The 17,499-nt window shown below is 34.1% G+C and overlaps 1 protein-coding gene across 6 annotated transcripts in view; it reads right to left on the reverse strand.

The window, feature by feature from the left end:
• Positions 1–17,499, reverse strand: part of MAPK10 (mitogen-activated protein kinase 10) — a 213,978-nt gene that overhangs the window by 47,848 nt on the left and 148,631 nt on the right. For 4 of the 6 annotated variants that reach the window (XM_012647222.1, XM_012647217.1, XM_012647219.1 and 1 more), the window contains 4 exons: positions 10,597–10,655; positions 9,617–9,755; positions 8,730–8,895; positions 6,778–6,849 (listed from right to left, as the gene is read on the reverse strand). In XM_012647222.1, coding sequence (XP_012502676.1) covers positions 6,778–6,849; positions 8,730–8,895; positions 9,617–9,755; positions 10,597–10,655 — 436 coding nt within the window. The remainder of the gene's footprint in view (positions 1–6,777; positions 6,850–8,729; positions 8,896–9,616; positions 9,756–10,596; positions 10,656–17,499) is intronic. The other 2 variants (XM_012647223.1, XM_012647218.1) reach the window with 2 other exon arrangements.

The raw sequence follows: 17,499 nt of genomic DNA on the forward strand, positions 1-17,499 counted from the left end.
TATATTTAAGAAATCTTTCCCATGATGAAAACTCACCACTCATTAGGTAATTCATTTTATTGTTGAAACTATTAATACTTAGAAAGCTGTCCTACATATTGAATCACCATTGACTCTATGGAACTTCTCTTCACTGTCTACACAGGAATTACTCTGTTTCCTCATCCAAATAACATTAAAAATGTGTGACTATAACCTGTAATCCTGAACCATTCCTCTCCTACAATTGGACAATTTTATCTTTCAGACTAAAATCAATTTTTTTTTTTTTTTTTTTACTGTGCTTCACATATGCCTTTAAACAACAGCATCAACAATCACAGATGGCCTAAATGGAATCCTAGTCCCTGTATTGCTTTAATCTCAGTTGGTTCTAGAACATTGTTGGTTGAATAACTGGTATATCTCCCAGTCCTCTTTTGTGTGGTTCTGTGGGATACTGAAATTCCAAAGTAAAATGAGAACATTCTATGAAATTTATCTTCATGGTCAGAACTCAAAATAGACTTAATAGATCACAAATCTTTTGCATAAAAAGTAATATGGAAATATAAACTCAGATCTGAACTTCAGATGTACATATCAAATTCCATTTTCTTTATTTTAATGTATATTTCTGGGTGATAATACCCTGGAAACCTTTCTAATTTCCATTTTAACTTTACTCACCATTCACTATTCCTAAAGAGTATCCATTCTTATGCCACCTAAGAGCTAAGCCTTGTGCCTGGAAATGCTAAGCTTTGTCATCTTGAATTACAAGAGTGGAATATATGCACAAAAATTTATGTGGATTTTTATGTACTAAAGATAGGACTGTTCAAGATAAAGCCATTATATCAAATTTCATGAATTTGACATCCCAACGAACAGGAAATAGGTAATAAAAGAATTTGATACTAAATCTTCTTGGGCAGGGAGTTGGAAGTAGCGGTAAGCCTTCCTTCTACTAATATATATGCCAGTATATATGCATACCAATATAATATAGATTAGTATATATTAATAATATCTCTATATTTCTGCTTATCAAGGTAGACTAGATTATTTTATGAAATTTTCAAAATAATACAATGAATACTGACTGTGCCTAGATTTTAGAATTAATTAGCAAATTCGATCACTGTTGGAAACTGGATTCTGTGCTCTCTGAGACAATCTGATACAGTATTTGGGTCTCCACAGAGTTCTGCACACTAATGCTGCCCAGCTAGAATTCTGGCAGTTTTTATGATTTTGATTCATCACATCCTCCCTCTCATCATCAGTATTCCCACAAGAAAAGAGCAAATTCATTTGCAATTGTAACACTCAGATACTGAGTCACTTTTTTTTAGGGGAAATGTTAAGTAAGTTTTGGTGTTACTAAAATATGGTTATTAATTTTCTGAGTGAGAACCTCTGAAAATCTCATGTCATATTATTTGTCAGAAATTAGCTAATACTAAATTGTTTTCTTTCTACTTCTAGCCAAGAGATAGAAATGATATAATATAGGCCCTGGTAGTTAAATCTAAATAAATAAAGCACGACATTGCTATTTTCATACTCTGTCTAATGGCTTGGATCATGATCTGTTACTAAATAATTTTTGGACTACATGAACTTCTATCCAGCAACCTGGAAAATGTTTCCTATCTAGGAGATTATGTGGCTCTTTTAACACAATTTCTGAAATTACACTGCCTTTCTCTTTAACACACCCAATTATGCTTTTATTTAGCACAGGATTTAGAGAATGTGCTTTCATAGATTCTCTTTCAATCAATACCTCAAAGTACAATAGCAAGAAGATTTAATATAGTTTTCTAAAATCAGAACATTTCTTTGAAATTTTTATGTTTCAAAAATAATAAATTTATTTTAAACTTTAGTTCAAAGATGGAATTATACAAGACTACCTATATGCACAAATAAACTAAGAATGTACATATTTTGCACACATATATCTAAGTAGAAAAATAAGCAACAATTCATGGAACACAATGCTAAATATTCTAATGACAGGAAATGAGAGAAAAATTTTCTTCTTGAGTCTACCTATTAAATTTGTTTTTACTTCTTTACAATCTCAGAATCTCCAGCTCTCATTCTAATCATGTCTTATTCATATTTTCATAAAATGATAATAAAGAGAAGAGTAGTAGGCAAACAATGGTAAAAATATATTCTTTTAAACAAATTCAAAAAAGTAATATTTTATTTCTAAAAATATGTTTGTGATTATCTGCAATTTGCTTATAGATGTGAAAAAATACCTACTGAATTTTTACATCCCAAACTTTATTTAAAGCCATAAATTTTATATCATTTGAGATAACCGTGTATTGCCTCAATACTGAGGAAAAAACTTTGACTATATAGTAAGGTATTAGTTGCAAAAGTTTATTAGGAAGTAAGCAAGGTTATTTCAAAGAAGTAAGAAAGATTAAGAAATGTCTCTGTAATAGATGGATATAACAATCTGTACCCACCAATTTTTGTTCATTTTACTTTTATCCTTCCTAATTTTCATATTTAAGATTTAAAAAGAGAAGGCACTCAGTTGTTTTCTTTATTTCTTCAAATATATTTTTGGAAAACCATTCACATGTTACTTCATGCCCTTAGCTCCCTGGCAAGGTTATAGGTATATGTTTTTCATTCTAATCGAAATCTCTTGTTCTTCAGAGGGAAAGGCAAGAGGGGATGTTTTAGCAGTCCAACTGTCAGCTTTAATTAGAGATACTATACTTGAGGTCTGGAATTTTCAAATGAGCATGGTGTGCCTATCTTTAACATCACTCATGTCCAGAGAACTCTGGCCAAGAACTCTAGATAAAAGGACATTACAGGGTTTGCTCAAAGAAGGTCCTGCCATTTGAGGTAGAATGGAAAAAACAAAGGTTGAAGAATTCAGGGCTAAGAAAAGAGCTTGTGAAAAGTATGCTGGTATTACAGGAGCCTTTGGTAATCAAGAAGGTGGCATGCCCTGGTTGAAGTTTGAGGTGGATGGAGGGTGTGAATGACTGGAAAGTTCTCAGAAAAAATTTCTAAGAAAGTATTGTAAAAACTGCTTTACTGTAAATTTTAATGGAAGGAACAAAATATGAGTGAAAGGGAAACTCATTGATTTATCTCTTCTTTGGACTACGTAAAGAAAATAATAGACTTGGCATATTTACTACTCTCTAACTTGAAAGTCAGCATGGGTCTAAGAATTTTTAATAATACAACATACCATATTATGTCAACATATATGCTATGAAATGTGTTTTAATCATAAAACTAGCGATATTGAGTGTATGATAATATAGGTATAATTAAGACACTCTTTACACAATAAGAATCTTAGAAATAGTCCTTTGGATATTAAAGTAATTAGCAAACTAATGCATGGAAAAGCAAATAAGTATTGTTTCAATTTTTAAAATTTTATTTATTTTGTCAACATTCTAATTTAGTAATCAAGAAAGTGACCTCTGATATCATCTGGATCATATCAATCACCAAATATCCCCCATAATGTTTCTCAAAATGCAAAGACAGTCTGAATGTAGGAAAGTAGTTAAAACTTTAGTCATCAATGACAATTCCATAAGATTTCCTGATTTGTCAAGGCGTTTTACTAATTTTGCTTGGGATTCAGATTAAAAAGTTTTTTTGAATAGAGAGGAATAATGTTGGTTATGATGATAAAGTATTATCACATCATTTTTCAGCCTCAAAGTAATTTAACATAAATTACTATGAGTAATTCTAAGAGAAAGTCAAGAAAATCTCTGATTGTTTTTAATCTCTGCAGAATCATGAAAGTCGTCATGGTATCAATTAGCATATATTAAACTCTGATATCACTTTCAATAAATGTTAGAATCATTTCAATAGGCTAAAATATTGGTAAAAATCTTCTCCCCATAAATAAACTCCATCAGCCCTCAGCCTTGCAACTGATCATCATGGTTAGTGAAGTTAGCTCAATTGATCTCCCAATTATTGGTAGGAAGTCTTACTCGTAAAGTGATAATAATTTCAATTAAAGATTAATAAAACAATTCCACTCAAAGTTCACAAAGCACATAGAGTCCACTGTTTAATAGGGATTTCTGCACTTAATTTTTTAAATGTAGCCATAACTCAAAACATTAAATTCTAATTTTAATTATAGGTAAAATGACCTAAGAACTTAAATCAAAATGGAAACGTTTTTAAAGAGATAGCATTTCTTCTAAATCATTTCACTGGAAATTATTTACCCATATTTAAGTAAAATTTAACTTAAGCAAGAAATTTTTCACCGTAAATATCTTTATGCAACTTCCCATTTTACTTTTAGGGCCACATGCAGAGTCATTATCACATCCAGCACCAGGCTGTCAAAGGCCAATGTACTATGTAATTGTTACCTGATATAAAGGAATACAGAACACAAATCCTTATTACAATCTACGTTTTTGTACTAGAGATTATTTAAATTATTTAAATTAGAGATTATTAAGAGATTATTTAAATTCCTAGGATCAAACATATAAAAGATATAAATTTTATGTATTGATTTTTACACAATTCCAGTTGCAAATATTTTAAAGGGACCTCCAAGAGAACAATTTTCAGAAGAATACAGAATTATCAATAGGGTGCTATTATCTTTGTTTGTTTATTGAAGGGTTAACTTAGATTAAAAATGCTTTGGTTTTTCCTACTTTTTTGGCTTTTAAATTTGATGCTGTCAAAATAGACAGAAAGTAACCCTGATAAATGCTCGAAGAGCTAAATTAGATCTCAGAGAACCAGCTTGCTATGTGGAAATCAAGTGACATGTAACAAAAATGTCACATGGAAGTGAAAGATCCTGTGACTTTATTTTTCACTAACGAGTGCATTATAGAAACGTGGCTGTGCAACTTCACACTGAGTATTGACTGAGAGGTTTCTTTTATTGTCTAAAATGTATTATACCCAAAGGCAAAAGCATAAAGAAAATAATTTCTACTTTTGAATAAAATCAGTACATTTTAGGATGAATGTAGATAATAATATTGTTCAAATCAACTACAGTAGGTATATAATTGATCTCCAAACTATAAACAAGTAATGTAAAGTAAAATGAATTTTCCTAAGTAGTCATATTTGATGGTGAAAATGGAACTTTACACTATAGATAACAAAGGAACATGGAACTCACAGTGATTCAAGACTGTAAGACTGGTTGTAAATAAAAGGCTGCCATTTGGTTATCTCATGTTCTAGACCAGCACTGTCCAAAAGAAAAATGATAGTCGTAAATACGAATCATATCTGTAATTTTAAGTTTAATATCCACATTAAAAAGAGTAAGAAACGGGTAATCTTAATTGTAACAACATATGTACTTGTATTTAACCCAATACATTCAAAATATTATCATTTTAACACATAATCAATTAAAATTATTAATGATATATTTTATATATATTTTTTAAATATCTTAGAAATCTTGTGTGCATATTACACATATAATACATCTCAACTCAAACTAGCTGTAATTTAAAGTGCTGAAATGCCACATGCAGCTAGTAATATACCTTAGTGGGCAGTGCAGTTCTGGAACATGTCATTACTCTTATGTTACTAGTAGAATTTAGAGAATATCTCATTAATATCCAGCAGAATGAATAAATGCCTAAATGCATGTTCATTATAGTGTCAAATTCTTATTGAGTCAATTTTTTGTACTATTGGCCATTTTTTCTACTTAAATAAAAAACCATAATCTTTCCTACATAATAAAAGGCTTCCTTAATAGAGCTTTCTTATCAATCAAATGGAAAGGTTAATAAGCATTGTGGACCATATGTTCATTGCCAATTTCCAAAAAATTCATATGTAATAAATATTCTAAATTCAATCCTGAATTATTATTGCTAAAGTTGTCAAATATTCTTGTAATTAGATTTGCACTAGTGTTTGTTAGCAAGGTACCTTTGTATTTATGAAAGTACATTCTCGTATTAATATGTAAACTTTATTGTCTATATGTTACAAACCCAAATGTGTGCCTTTATTAGAGAGTGAACTTTTGGCCATTTAAGAAACATACCGGCTCATTTATTAATTCTAAATCATGGATGGCTCTCCAAGAAATTGCGATGGAATCTATGACAGGACTCAGTGGTAGAACTCAAATCAACACTGCTTTATAAAATTCTAAATTCAGTTGGAAAAACAAGTATCTATGTTTATGTCACATCTCCAAATCAAGTGAGACAACCCTAAACTCACCTGACCTCTGGCAATTTGAATAATTACAATTATTTGAGGAGGATATGCTATATGACCTATTAAAGATTCGATATAGTGTCAAGTGTAATTTAAATCAATGAAGCCATAGATAGAAGCTTAGGATGTCAGCAAGGAGAGTGTCTCAATGTTGCAGAAGCATAAAATAGTTTTAGAATGGAGATGGAAAATGACTTGCAAATAGAGACTTCTTTTCCTAGTTATAAAAATAAATATATTTTACTCATTTGGGGTCTAGTGGCCTCTGCTATTTAGGAAAAAGACGGCATTGCTATTTTGAGTTACAGGCAAGAAAATAATTTAAGAAGAAAAAAGCCCATTGAAAATTTAATTAAAAGAAATCATTGTGGTAGGTAATTTTCAGTACTGGTCAGATTATAGAAATCATCACTTTTTTATTATAATGACACCACTTACCCAACTCTTTGCTTCTATCTTTACTCTCCTGGTAAAATCATTATGTGTTTAAAGGGAGAGAGAACAAAACAGGTAAAGCTGTAGCAAAAGGCACAAGGATACAGTCCCTTCCTGGAAAGAGGATTTTGTGGCGAACCATTTCTCCCATAATGCATCCCACAGACCATATATCCACTAGAACAGGAGAGAGAGGGTAGTGAAGAAAAGGGAGGAAAGTAAAGTTAACTAAGATAATTGACTTCTGAAGGAGGAAGAAAAAGAACAGTTTGATTAGAAGGTACAATTTTCACCTCCCACCAAAAGTTGGCCAAAAAACGAATTAAAACCAGCGCTATACTATTACATTAACAGTCAGTGTCTAGTATGAGAACTCAAATTAACATTTAAAAAATTGCTTTAGGGGTGCATTAGATTGCCTCAGTAGTGCCACACAGTGGTGACACTGGGGACATGGAAAAGCAGTAGCTAAACCAAAATATCTTGTGGCAGGTGACTGAGGAGTTTTTGATGTCATCTGCTGGATGCAGAGAAAATAATATTAACCTGTAGGGCTGGCTGTTTCCACTTCTATTCTATTCATTTACATGTAATAGGGCAACAAGAGACCACCTTATTATTTGTTTGTTTATTTATTTATTTATTTATGGGTCCAAAATACGGTACATTGAACCAAATCCAAGAAACTAGGAAATGACTGGGACTAGAGTTTGCAGGCAGAAAAATTGGAATCCCTGGTGTTTGGGACTTAGCTTTTCCTTCAGAAGTTATCTTTGTAAATAAACATCGGTTTTAGTTTCTATTTGAAACATTTCAAGAAAAAAAGATATATGATGAATTAGCACACGTATAAAGATGTCATCTGGAAGTAAAGTGAAAAAAAGCATTAAAGGTGTTAAAAATTGTTATAGACATATATTTATTTCCAAATTGTCATACTCGTTAGGCAAACATGCTTTACCTTCTACCAACCTTTACCCCCTTCCAACTTGCTTTTTATTAAGGACAAAGGGAACTTTGGGGCAGAAACATTAGGCTGAATTGTTCCGTGGGGAAGGAAGGCAGGGTTAGGTGCACAGGACAGCGGGCATGCCTGATGTGGGAGCAAGCGGGTTTTTCTGCATGATAACCTTCCTCCCGCTGCCGGGAGGCCAGCACAAGGGTGCTAGGCATGCCTTCTCCACAGACTTAGAGAAGCCAAAACACTGAGACAGCAACTTGCAACTCCTTCTAGTGAGAGAAGGAGGAGGGATTTTTAATGCCAAAGCCAAAATAGGCAAATTCAGACATCTCCCCTCCAGTCCTCTGTGCATTCTTGATTCTTGACTTTTCTTTGTTTCCCCTTTGACTTTTTAAAAATAACTTGTAGAGAATGTGTATAAGTATCTTCTTTTCTGAATAAATTAGATGTGGGAGGAAGGCTTGGGAGGAGGGCTTGATATATCTCTTCTGAGTCAAAAGGTACCAGAACTTTGACACTGCCCACCAAGATGAACCTGACCTTCTGAGCTTGACTTTTTCCCTTCCTCTGTTCAAATGCACAAAAGTATTGTCTGTCCTCTAATCTGGAAGTACACAAAGAAGTTTTTGTAAACTTCAGTGGCCAGGGAAGTTTCATAAAATACCCTCCCCGTAGCACCTGTACATAAAAATATTCTGATTATTTTTATAGAATTTATAAAAATAGCCTGCTGGGAACTAAATGGAATAGAATATAAAAATAAGTATGAAAGATACTTTCAGTACATATATACAATCCTAATTTAAAACCATTTGAATTCCTAAGTATATTGGATATGTTTTTTAATGTGGCTCATTACTTATAGGAAATATTCTCATCAAAATAACATATTGCATATGTTCTTCTCAGAAACATTCTTCATATTTTTAATGAGTGATTCTTACCAGTTGTATTTAAAAAACTCTGAATATGAAAGCTAGCAGCCCTATTTTTTTAAAAAATCATATACATGAAAGAGAACATGACTCTTGGCTATCTGAAATGTATACCCATTTTACACATGGTACTTGATGCTGCTGCTCAGAAGCATCCCTACCGTTCTCCTTGTAGCCCATTCCCAAGATGACTTCAGGGGCTCTGTAATAACGTGTCACCACATACGGAGTCATCATGAAGCTTGTGCCTGCTGTCCTGGCCAATCCAAAGTCCAGGATTTTCAATGTGCAATCAGACTTGACTACAATGTTGCTTGGTTTTAAATCCTGCCAGTAGGAACAGGGAAGAAATTAAAAGCCAGTGCCAAATGGAACATATGATTTCCATCAACTAAACCAAAAAAACAGCCTTGCAATAGCACTGATGGGGTCCCCCTTGCCTGCAAATTCCTATATAAGGCAACTGATTACTGCCACAAAGAAGGAAACAATTAGTTTTTGGGTTTTTTTAAATATGCCCAGTAAGTTTTTTAAAGCCAGAAGAGAATTGTATTACCATTTTTACAATTTAGGCTCCTTTTGGGAAAAGAAAACAATAGAAAAACATTTAAACTATATATAAAAATAGAAAACATATATCATTTATTGTCATCTGTTAGGTTTCTCCTTAGAGAAATGTAAATCTTTTATTTATATTTCATTTCTAGGTCTGACAGAAGAGCAGATTAGGGCAGCTGTCTATGGAAATGGAATTGAATGGTCTTATTCCAGCACCACGCATGGCCTCTGCCAATCAAGGAGGAACAAAGCACAAGGCTTCTCAGAAGCTGCCTCTCAACAAGCTGAACATAACATTAAACAAGATCAACTACAGTATAGTTAGAATTTCCTTCTACATATTAGTGAACTACATGCTAATCCTATTATCAAAGAAATAAGGAAGTATATTATATTTGCCCAAGACCCAAGCATAAAGGAAATACTCTATAGTTGCTCTTTCTCTTCTCTGAAAGCATCTTAATTATAATTCTAGAGTAGGTGTTCTTACCCTGTGAATAATTCCAGCAGAGTGGAGGTGCTTAATGCCACATAGCATTTGGTATAGCAGGTAAGACATTCGCTCGTGGTCTAATTCCATCTGAATCACCTGACATAAGTTGGCATCCATCAGTTCCATTACTAAGTAACTAGAAGGTAAATCCACAATGTTAGTTCCAGGTCACAAGATCTATGAAGTCCTTCAATTTAGTCATAATCCTCTCCTAACTTTGTAAGTCTTCTGAACTTCCCAGCTCTGCCTTTGACTGAAGCAAGAATATGAAAAATTTCCAAGTATTGCATGTGTGTTAGCTATAGTAACTCTACCACCAGGTTGCTAATAGAAGCAGCATTTATTAGTATGTGGTTCATGCTCATATATTTTTTACCTTCATCTTGCTCTCACTTTTCCCTGTATACCCTCAACACTCTCCTGAGTATTATAATTATAGGCAAGAAAAAAATTCCGAATCATTTCTCCCATTAAATTCAACATATCTGTGTTAAAGAAGAAGAAAATGTGGAAGGGAATCACTTCCTCTCCTCTGCTTATCACCACTATGCTTCTAGGAAGACTCTTCTTGCACAGAATCAAAGGCACCACAAAAATAGAAATAAAGAATAAAGATAATTGTATCATGTCCCTTTTATTACTATTTCTCAAGGCAAATTGACTCATTCTAGAAAGCTCCTGGAATCAATTAATGATAATAAATAAATAAGCTTTCCCTGACTGAGCCAAGAGCATGGAACAATGACGTACATAGAGCCATAGGCCAGAATGAGGCAGACATGTCTTTCTATTGATAAGAAGTAACAGCACAAGCAGAATCTTCTCCACTTATGATTGGGTCTCTGTCATTGGATCCCAGCTCTTACCTACCTTTGCTCTCTGCAAGGGATTTCATCTATTTGTGTGTGTGTGTGTCATTTTCCCTTGAGCTATTTGAGGGCTGTGCTCTTCCTTCCTTCATAAGTTTTGTTACTTACACGTCTTGGAACTCCTCCAGCGTTTTCTGGGGTGTAAAGACATTTAATAAACTAATAATCTGGAAGAGAGAGAGAGGAAGGGACAGAAGAAATAGAGAAAGAAAAAGAGAGAGAGTGAATTATTTTAAAAGTATATTTAAACATTTATTTATTCCAATTCAAAGTCACTCAATAGTGCTATGGTAGAAACAGAAAAGTTGGAAAAAAATTCTAGAACTGTCTCACGGAACATAGAAAACTATACTCAGAAAAGACATATGATCTATCTTCAGGTTAATAATGTAGTTAAAAAGCTCAAATTCTTGGGCAGAAGAGTCAGAGAAGATATACAATTGTTATACTGCTTTAGGGTGTGATTCTTCGTGGTAGAACATAGCGCTGCAGGAGATTAAACAGAAAAGGCGGCAAAGCCACGTGAGAGAAGAGAAGCAGCAATGAAACACTCAACGAGACTTGGCAAGGTGATATTTCTCCTCCAAGTGAACAAAATGGTATTCTGGTTCAGGATTTTTTGTGTGCTGTTACTTCAGGTTCTTTTACTTCTATCTCACAGTCAAATATTACTTAAACTAATGCCCCATGATGTGTGTGGGGAAAGATGTATCTTGGATATCAATATCTTGATATCAATGATGAATTTAGTGGAAAAGTTGTAAAAAAAAAAAAAACGTTTTCTAAATTCAGTTTGGAATTTTTTGTTTCCTACTTTAATTATTTTATATATTAGATAGTAAAGAAATCTACCTTCTAGCGTAAGTAGATTCTGTAAAAACCCTTTACCACATTTCCAAATAGACTGCATACATAAGTAACTCCAAATATTCTTCCAGCTACATATTCTATAGTAATGTGCCAGTAGGAAATGAAAATAAAAATACATAGATAACAATCTTCTACTCGGAAGATAGCTGCAACCATTTTACAAAAACTGGGTAAGTACAAGTTCAAGATTTAAACAGCTTCAAAGCATCAATCAATGAATTTCAGTAAACTTCTTAAGTGATACAAAAACATGGAGTAATAAAAACAAAACAAAATTATTTTAAACACCTGAGAAACACAGTCAATTCTATGGAATGTTTTATGCCTCAAGTAGTTTTCGCTTCTTGAGAAATTATTGAGGGAAAAAATCATAATATCATTTAGTATGCATATATATGGCAATGTTTGTAACATAAAAAAAAAACAAGATCGTCTTTTCTAAAGCAACTCGCACTGTGGAATATTCATATAGAAATAAAATTATTTCAAAATTATCTTTAAAACTTGTGATTAAAGTGCCTTGTTATTCTGTATACTTAGTTGCAATGAGTATTGAAAAATGGCTATGAAGTACATCTTTCATTGGAATATCTACAGTGGGTTTGTTTCTCTGTCAATCTCATAAAGTAACTCATTTCATTTTAATATTTGTTCAAACAAAAATATTAGAGACTGTGCACAGGGCACAAACACACAAACATTCACACAAACACTCCTTAAAGATGAAAAAATGCACATCGCCTGGTGAACAAATAATCCAGGTAATCTAAATAATCTAGAAAATAGCATTAGGATTTTAAATAAATCAAAATTTATTATTTTAAATGATAATTTCTCAAGATCTAGGCCCTATTGTACGTGCTTATTTTCCCTCTTCCTATGCCCTTGTTTTACCTTCTCTGATTTCCCTTTGAGAATTTTTCCTCTGTTCTTTCTTTGTTCCCCTACAAATTCTAATTCCTACTAATAACCAAATTAAAAATTTGTCTGTAGAAAAAGATCATCACCGATAATTCCATTTTAGTTCAACAGTTTCCAGGCAGGAATCTGACTCAGTTCTTTCATTCCAGCATCTTTAGACGTGCAAATGTGAACCAATGTTTGTCATGGTCCCACGATCACATCAGTTGCTAGAACTGAGTATTCATTTTCTAAATAGATTTTCTTCACTATTATTAAATATTTAATTGGATTACATTACTTTTTTCTTTTACTTCCACAGCATTAACAGAGTTCTATATTCTGACTGACTTTTACTTAGTATTATAAGTACTAATGGAGAATTTACATTTGGTTATAAGTGAACTTCCTCTTTTTTAACAAGTTTCAGAAATGTATTTCTGTAGACTTATATGCATAAATGCATGCATACATACACACATAAAAGGAAAGTAGCAGGTGGGATGCTATCTACAAATTACCACTGCAATTTGGAGCTCCTTTTTAGGTATCATAAATATGAGTCCCTGATATTTTAGTTAAGAATGGGGAATATGTGTAATCCAAGCTCTCTGGGAGGCCAAGGTGGGCAGATTGTTTGAGCTCAGGAGTTCGAAACCAGCCTGAGCAAGAGCGAGACCCCATCTCTACTAAAAATAGAAAGAAATTAATTGGACAACTAAAAATATATAGAAAAAATTAGCCGGGCATGGTGGCGCATGCCTGTAGTCCCAGCTACTCGGGAGGCTGAGGCAGGAGGATTGCTTGAGCCCAGGAGTTTGAGGTTGCTGTGAGCTAGGATGACGCCACGGCACTCTAGCCTGGGCAACACAGTGAGACTCTGTCTCAAAAAAAAAAAAAAAAGAATGGGGAATATGATTCCCTCAAACCGGCAAGTAAGTGGGCATTTCTCTAAAATGTATTGCATTCCAGAGTCTGGAATGAGGAGTAGGGAAAAATATATATATATTTATAAACATATATAATATATATTTATTGTTAACACATATAATTATATATTATATATATTTCCATATATATATGGAAAACTTTCCATACGGTCATTTCATTACTTGTATCCACCCACTTCCCATGGCCCATGTTATGTTTCATCCTCTTTGCTGCCGCAAAAATATATTGCATTGGTAATTTGGCTAATCTTGCTCCTGCCTTTATTTAACATACTGAAGGAACAATTTCCTTTAGTATATGACTCTTCTTAGGATCCCTCCTTTCCATCATTTCTATATTCCTTTCTAGACGTCTCATGTTCATGTTCTTTGCATGGCCATATTAGAGATGGGTACACGCTTGATGAAATTTCCTTTTCTCAGTGAGGACTTTGCTGCTCAACCTATTTAAAAGGGTAACCCTACTCCACTCCACACTGAGCAGCACTTTTTATCTTCCTTCTTTGCTTTGTTTACTTACTAGTACTGGTCACCGTCTGACATTCTACACAGTTGCCCATATACTCTGTGGATGGCCTTTCTCTCACTGGCAGAGCATAAACTTCATGTGAGCTGGGATTTGTCTCTATTTTCTTCACTGCTGTATCCTCAGCATTGAGAGCATCCAGAGCATCTAGATCTGTGCCTGGCACATTTCATTTATTCAACAAATACATGTCAAATGATGGAATTAAAATGTCATTTGAGTAGAGTAACAGGGGAAAAGAGAAACACTGTCATTGGCCCTGAATCCACATATTTGTATTTCAAATATCTTTCAACTAAACATTAATACATTTGCTTTTTGCCAGTGCCACTGATAGAGGCTAGCCTTAGGACAAAATCCCTGGTTTATAAAACTGCACTGATAATTTCATGTATTTTGTGTGATTTTCATACTTAACAAGAACTTTGTAGAGAGTGATGATAGCTATTATATTTTATAATAATTTGATTTATAATAAAATTATTTGTTTATATTTTTATGAATTAAACAAGGAACCATTCAGTGTGCACTTTGTCAAAAAAAGATGTAAATTTCCTTCCCATCCTCCTCTAGAAAGTCATTTCCCAACTACCCTACTACTATTCTTAGGAATCGGATCTATTTTTTGTTTTAGGAATAGGTGATTCCTGGTATCTCCAGAGAAATGAGTCAAGTCTAACAGCAGCTGCTTAGACAGAGTGCCACCCTTTGCTTAGAGAAATACAGTTATCTTAATGCTCCTATTTCCCTCCTAGAGAGTTTTTCTGCGGATGCAGGGAGAGCATCTGCACTTGGTGGGAAGTTGGGCTCTGTGCCTTCTGACCACCCATTCAGTGCTGCACTTGAACAGTTCTGTACATTTTCAAGACAAGACATGGAGCAGGCCAGCTACTCAGTGGCTGCCTGCTTTGGGGGAAGCCTAAGCCTGAGAACGGATATGTTTACAAAGTGGGTGAAGAACACCTGGCTTCCTTGTTCCATCCCAGAAACACTTCTCAACACATCCAAGGTTATGAGGTAATAAGGAAAAGGAATTAACTACGGCCTCTCCTGCCCCATGTCAAAGTAAATTGTACTCTAAATGAGTCTTAATTATGCCAGTGAAGTTTAGAGTTTAATAGAAAGAACCTGTTCACTGAAACTGTAACTTTTATTGTAAAGACTAAGAGAGATTTAAAGTCAAGTTTGCTTTCCATGCAGTGAGCTTAATTTGAAGCTACAGTATTAATTTTTGAGGCAAAAACTCCTACGTTTCTCCTAAAGAATGGTTAGCTCATTGTCGTTTCCTGTCTGGGAAATATCTTACCCTAGGGAAAATCCACATCTTCTGAAAAATATTTGGCTTCTGATTTTCTGAATTTGCTATCTTTTTATACTCAATTTTCAATTCAAGTTTATTCTCTCTGTAGAGGATATAAAACATAGCAACTTGTAAACAGTTGCCTTTTTATGGCTAGAAGCCACCATTTTTTGAAAGCCTACTATGTGCTAGGCACTGATCTATGAGCTTTACAGGTAGTATTTTTAATATTATAACATTACTATATGGAAGATATAATCATTTCTTTTTTAATTTTGTTTTTGTTTTCTTTTTGGATGATGCATCTGAGATCCAAAGGAATTAAACAACATACTCAAGGTCACAGCATTTATAAATGACTGAACTGGGACCCAAACGGAAAGCTTTTCTTACATTAAAGGTGGACATTTGTCCTAAATATCACATCTTCTCCTGCAAGGGAAGAAAAATCTAATTTCATCCATTTCATTACTTCGTTTTATTCCTTTTATGGAGATACATATATTGATAATTACTTATGTTTATTAACAAATTTTATCTAAATATCAGCCTTCATATTTGGGCTGGACTATCCTATGTGTGTAGGTTAGGTGGCTGCTTACCTAAATTATTCGTTTTGTGTGTTATCAAACTATGAATATGTTTCTGTACGTCTACCCCTGTGTTTTTAATTCTCATTATCATCAGATTGAATCATTGGACTAACATTTTTATTTAGGAGAACTCTGCTGAACTGCAAAAATATAGACTATGACTTGGGTAATTATGCTATTATCACATAATAATATGCATACCGTTTAGGTTTTCAGATTAGATAATTGTCATCTTGGAAGGAGGGGAAGAACAGAGAATGGGGAACAGAACTGTCAAAAATGATGAAGTATGGTGAGAAATCAGAGGTTACGCTATTAGCCAAGAGGGCTGGAGGTATCTCGGGAAACAACCTAGAAGGCGGCGATTGGAAAGAGCAAAGAACTGTAAGAATTGGTACAAGAGTTACTGAATTCAGACTTCACTTTCGAAGACTCGTACTAGCAAGAAAATGGGCTTATAGAGTTTAGAATAGAGTGGGTTTCACTGTGTGGCCTTGAGCAAGTCATAACCTCTCTAGATGCATGTTTCTTCATGGGAATATTAATAATAACAATACAGATATCAAGGGCTTGTCAAAAAATTCAGATGGGGCAATGTGTTAAGTAATATTCTGAGGCTGATACTGTAAACATCATTCAGTAATATTTTTAAGGAATTTCCATCGATGAGATGAAACAAGAGAGGATGGACAAAGGAACTTCATGTAAATGAATAATTACTAAGTAAAAATTTAAAAAATCAAACTCCAGCAGTTTATCATCTGACTTCTACTTTCTGTTGAAAGGGATAGCAAAGCTTCTGTTATATTTAAATCCTTGTGACGTATTTTGCATGGGATAGATTATAAACTTGTAATTGACTCATCAAATTTTTAGCTGGAGGGAGCCTATCCCACATACCTGCAATTCCCATTGGATAAATGAAGCCCCCCTCCCTTCTCTTTGATGTGGTAAATTCCCAAAAGCCATCATGATTTAGGGACTCTTCTGAGGAAAATCTCTCCTTGAACAGGAAAGCAGCATTAATGTTTTTAAACATCCACCAGCTTCTTTTCCATTTAAGGAGCAACAGCAACGACAGCAGCAACAAAATGATTCTAAGTAAGAAAGAATCAAATAAGAATTTCCAAATGTTTTTTTTTTTTTTTTTATGAAACCAGATGGTGACTGATCGTTGACATTTTCCAAATGAGGCATCAGTAGGGCATCGAGTGGGAATAGATAATCCAGAGCTGCCTAAATTCAACTTGGCATCAACTTCAGCAGCAAATACAGGGCAGTTAAAAGCCCAGGCAGCCATTACTTACACTTTACAGATATCTGTTCCTTTAAGGGGCTTTGCTTTTGTTATTTTTGACTTTTTTTTTTTAACAGTTAGTGTTTTTCTTTTGAAATAATTAAACGGAAAGGAAGTCTAGAGAGAGACTGAGTGACATCCAATATTCCCTAATACCCTCTTGTTGCTTTAGGAGATTGGTATGCTTAATTAAGGAGGGTCCTAGGTCTGTCATTGACCAGGGCCTGACCTGCGGGTGGGAGGGAGTGGGCTGTAACCTGACCGAGCCCAGGTGTGTGCCTGCAGGTCACACTCTGGGAAAACATGTGGCCCCAGTAAGCCTTTCCCAAGCCTGGCCATGCCTTTAACTATTTCAGGTCTTTCTCAAATGTCCACATTCTCTCATTCTTAGACCATGTCAGCATGCTTTCCTCTAGGTTAAGATTTTCAAGTTGGAAAGGAAAGTGCATAAGGTTAAGGGACATGCTTAAAGCTACGAAGAATAGAACCCAGCTCTTCTGGCGTCCAGTATGCGTTCTGTGTGCAGAACACAGTGTCATGGATCAGGCCTACTCTCACTCATTCACAACACCAGT

The sequence above is a fragment of the Propithecus coquereli genome, unplaced genomic scaffold (assembly GCF_000956105.1).
Source record: "Propithecus coquereli isolate 6110/MARCELLA unplaced genomic scaffold, Pcoq_1.0 Scaffold26, whole genome shotgun sequence".
NCBI classification, from domain to species: domain Eukaryota; kingdom Metazoa; phylum Chordata; class Mammalia; order Primates; family Indriidae; genus Propithecus; species Propithecus coquereli.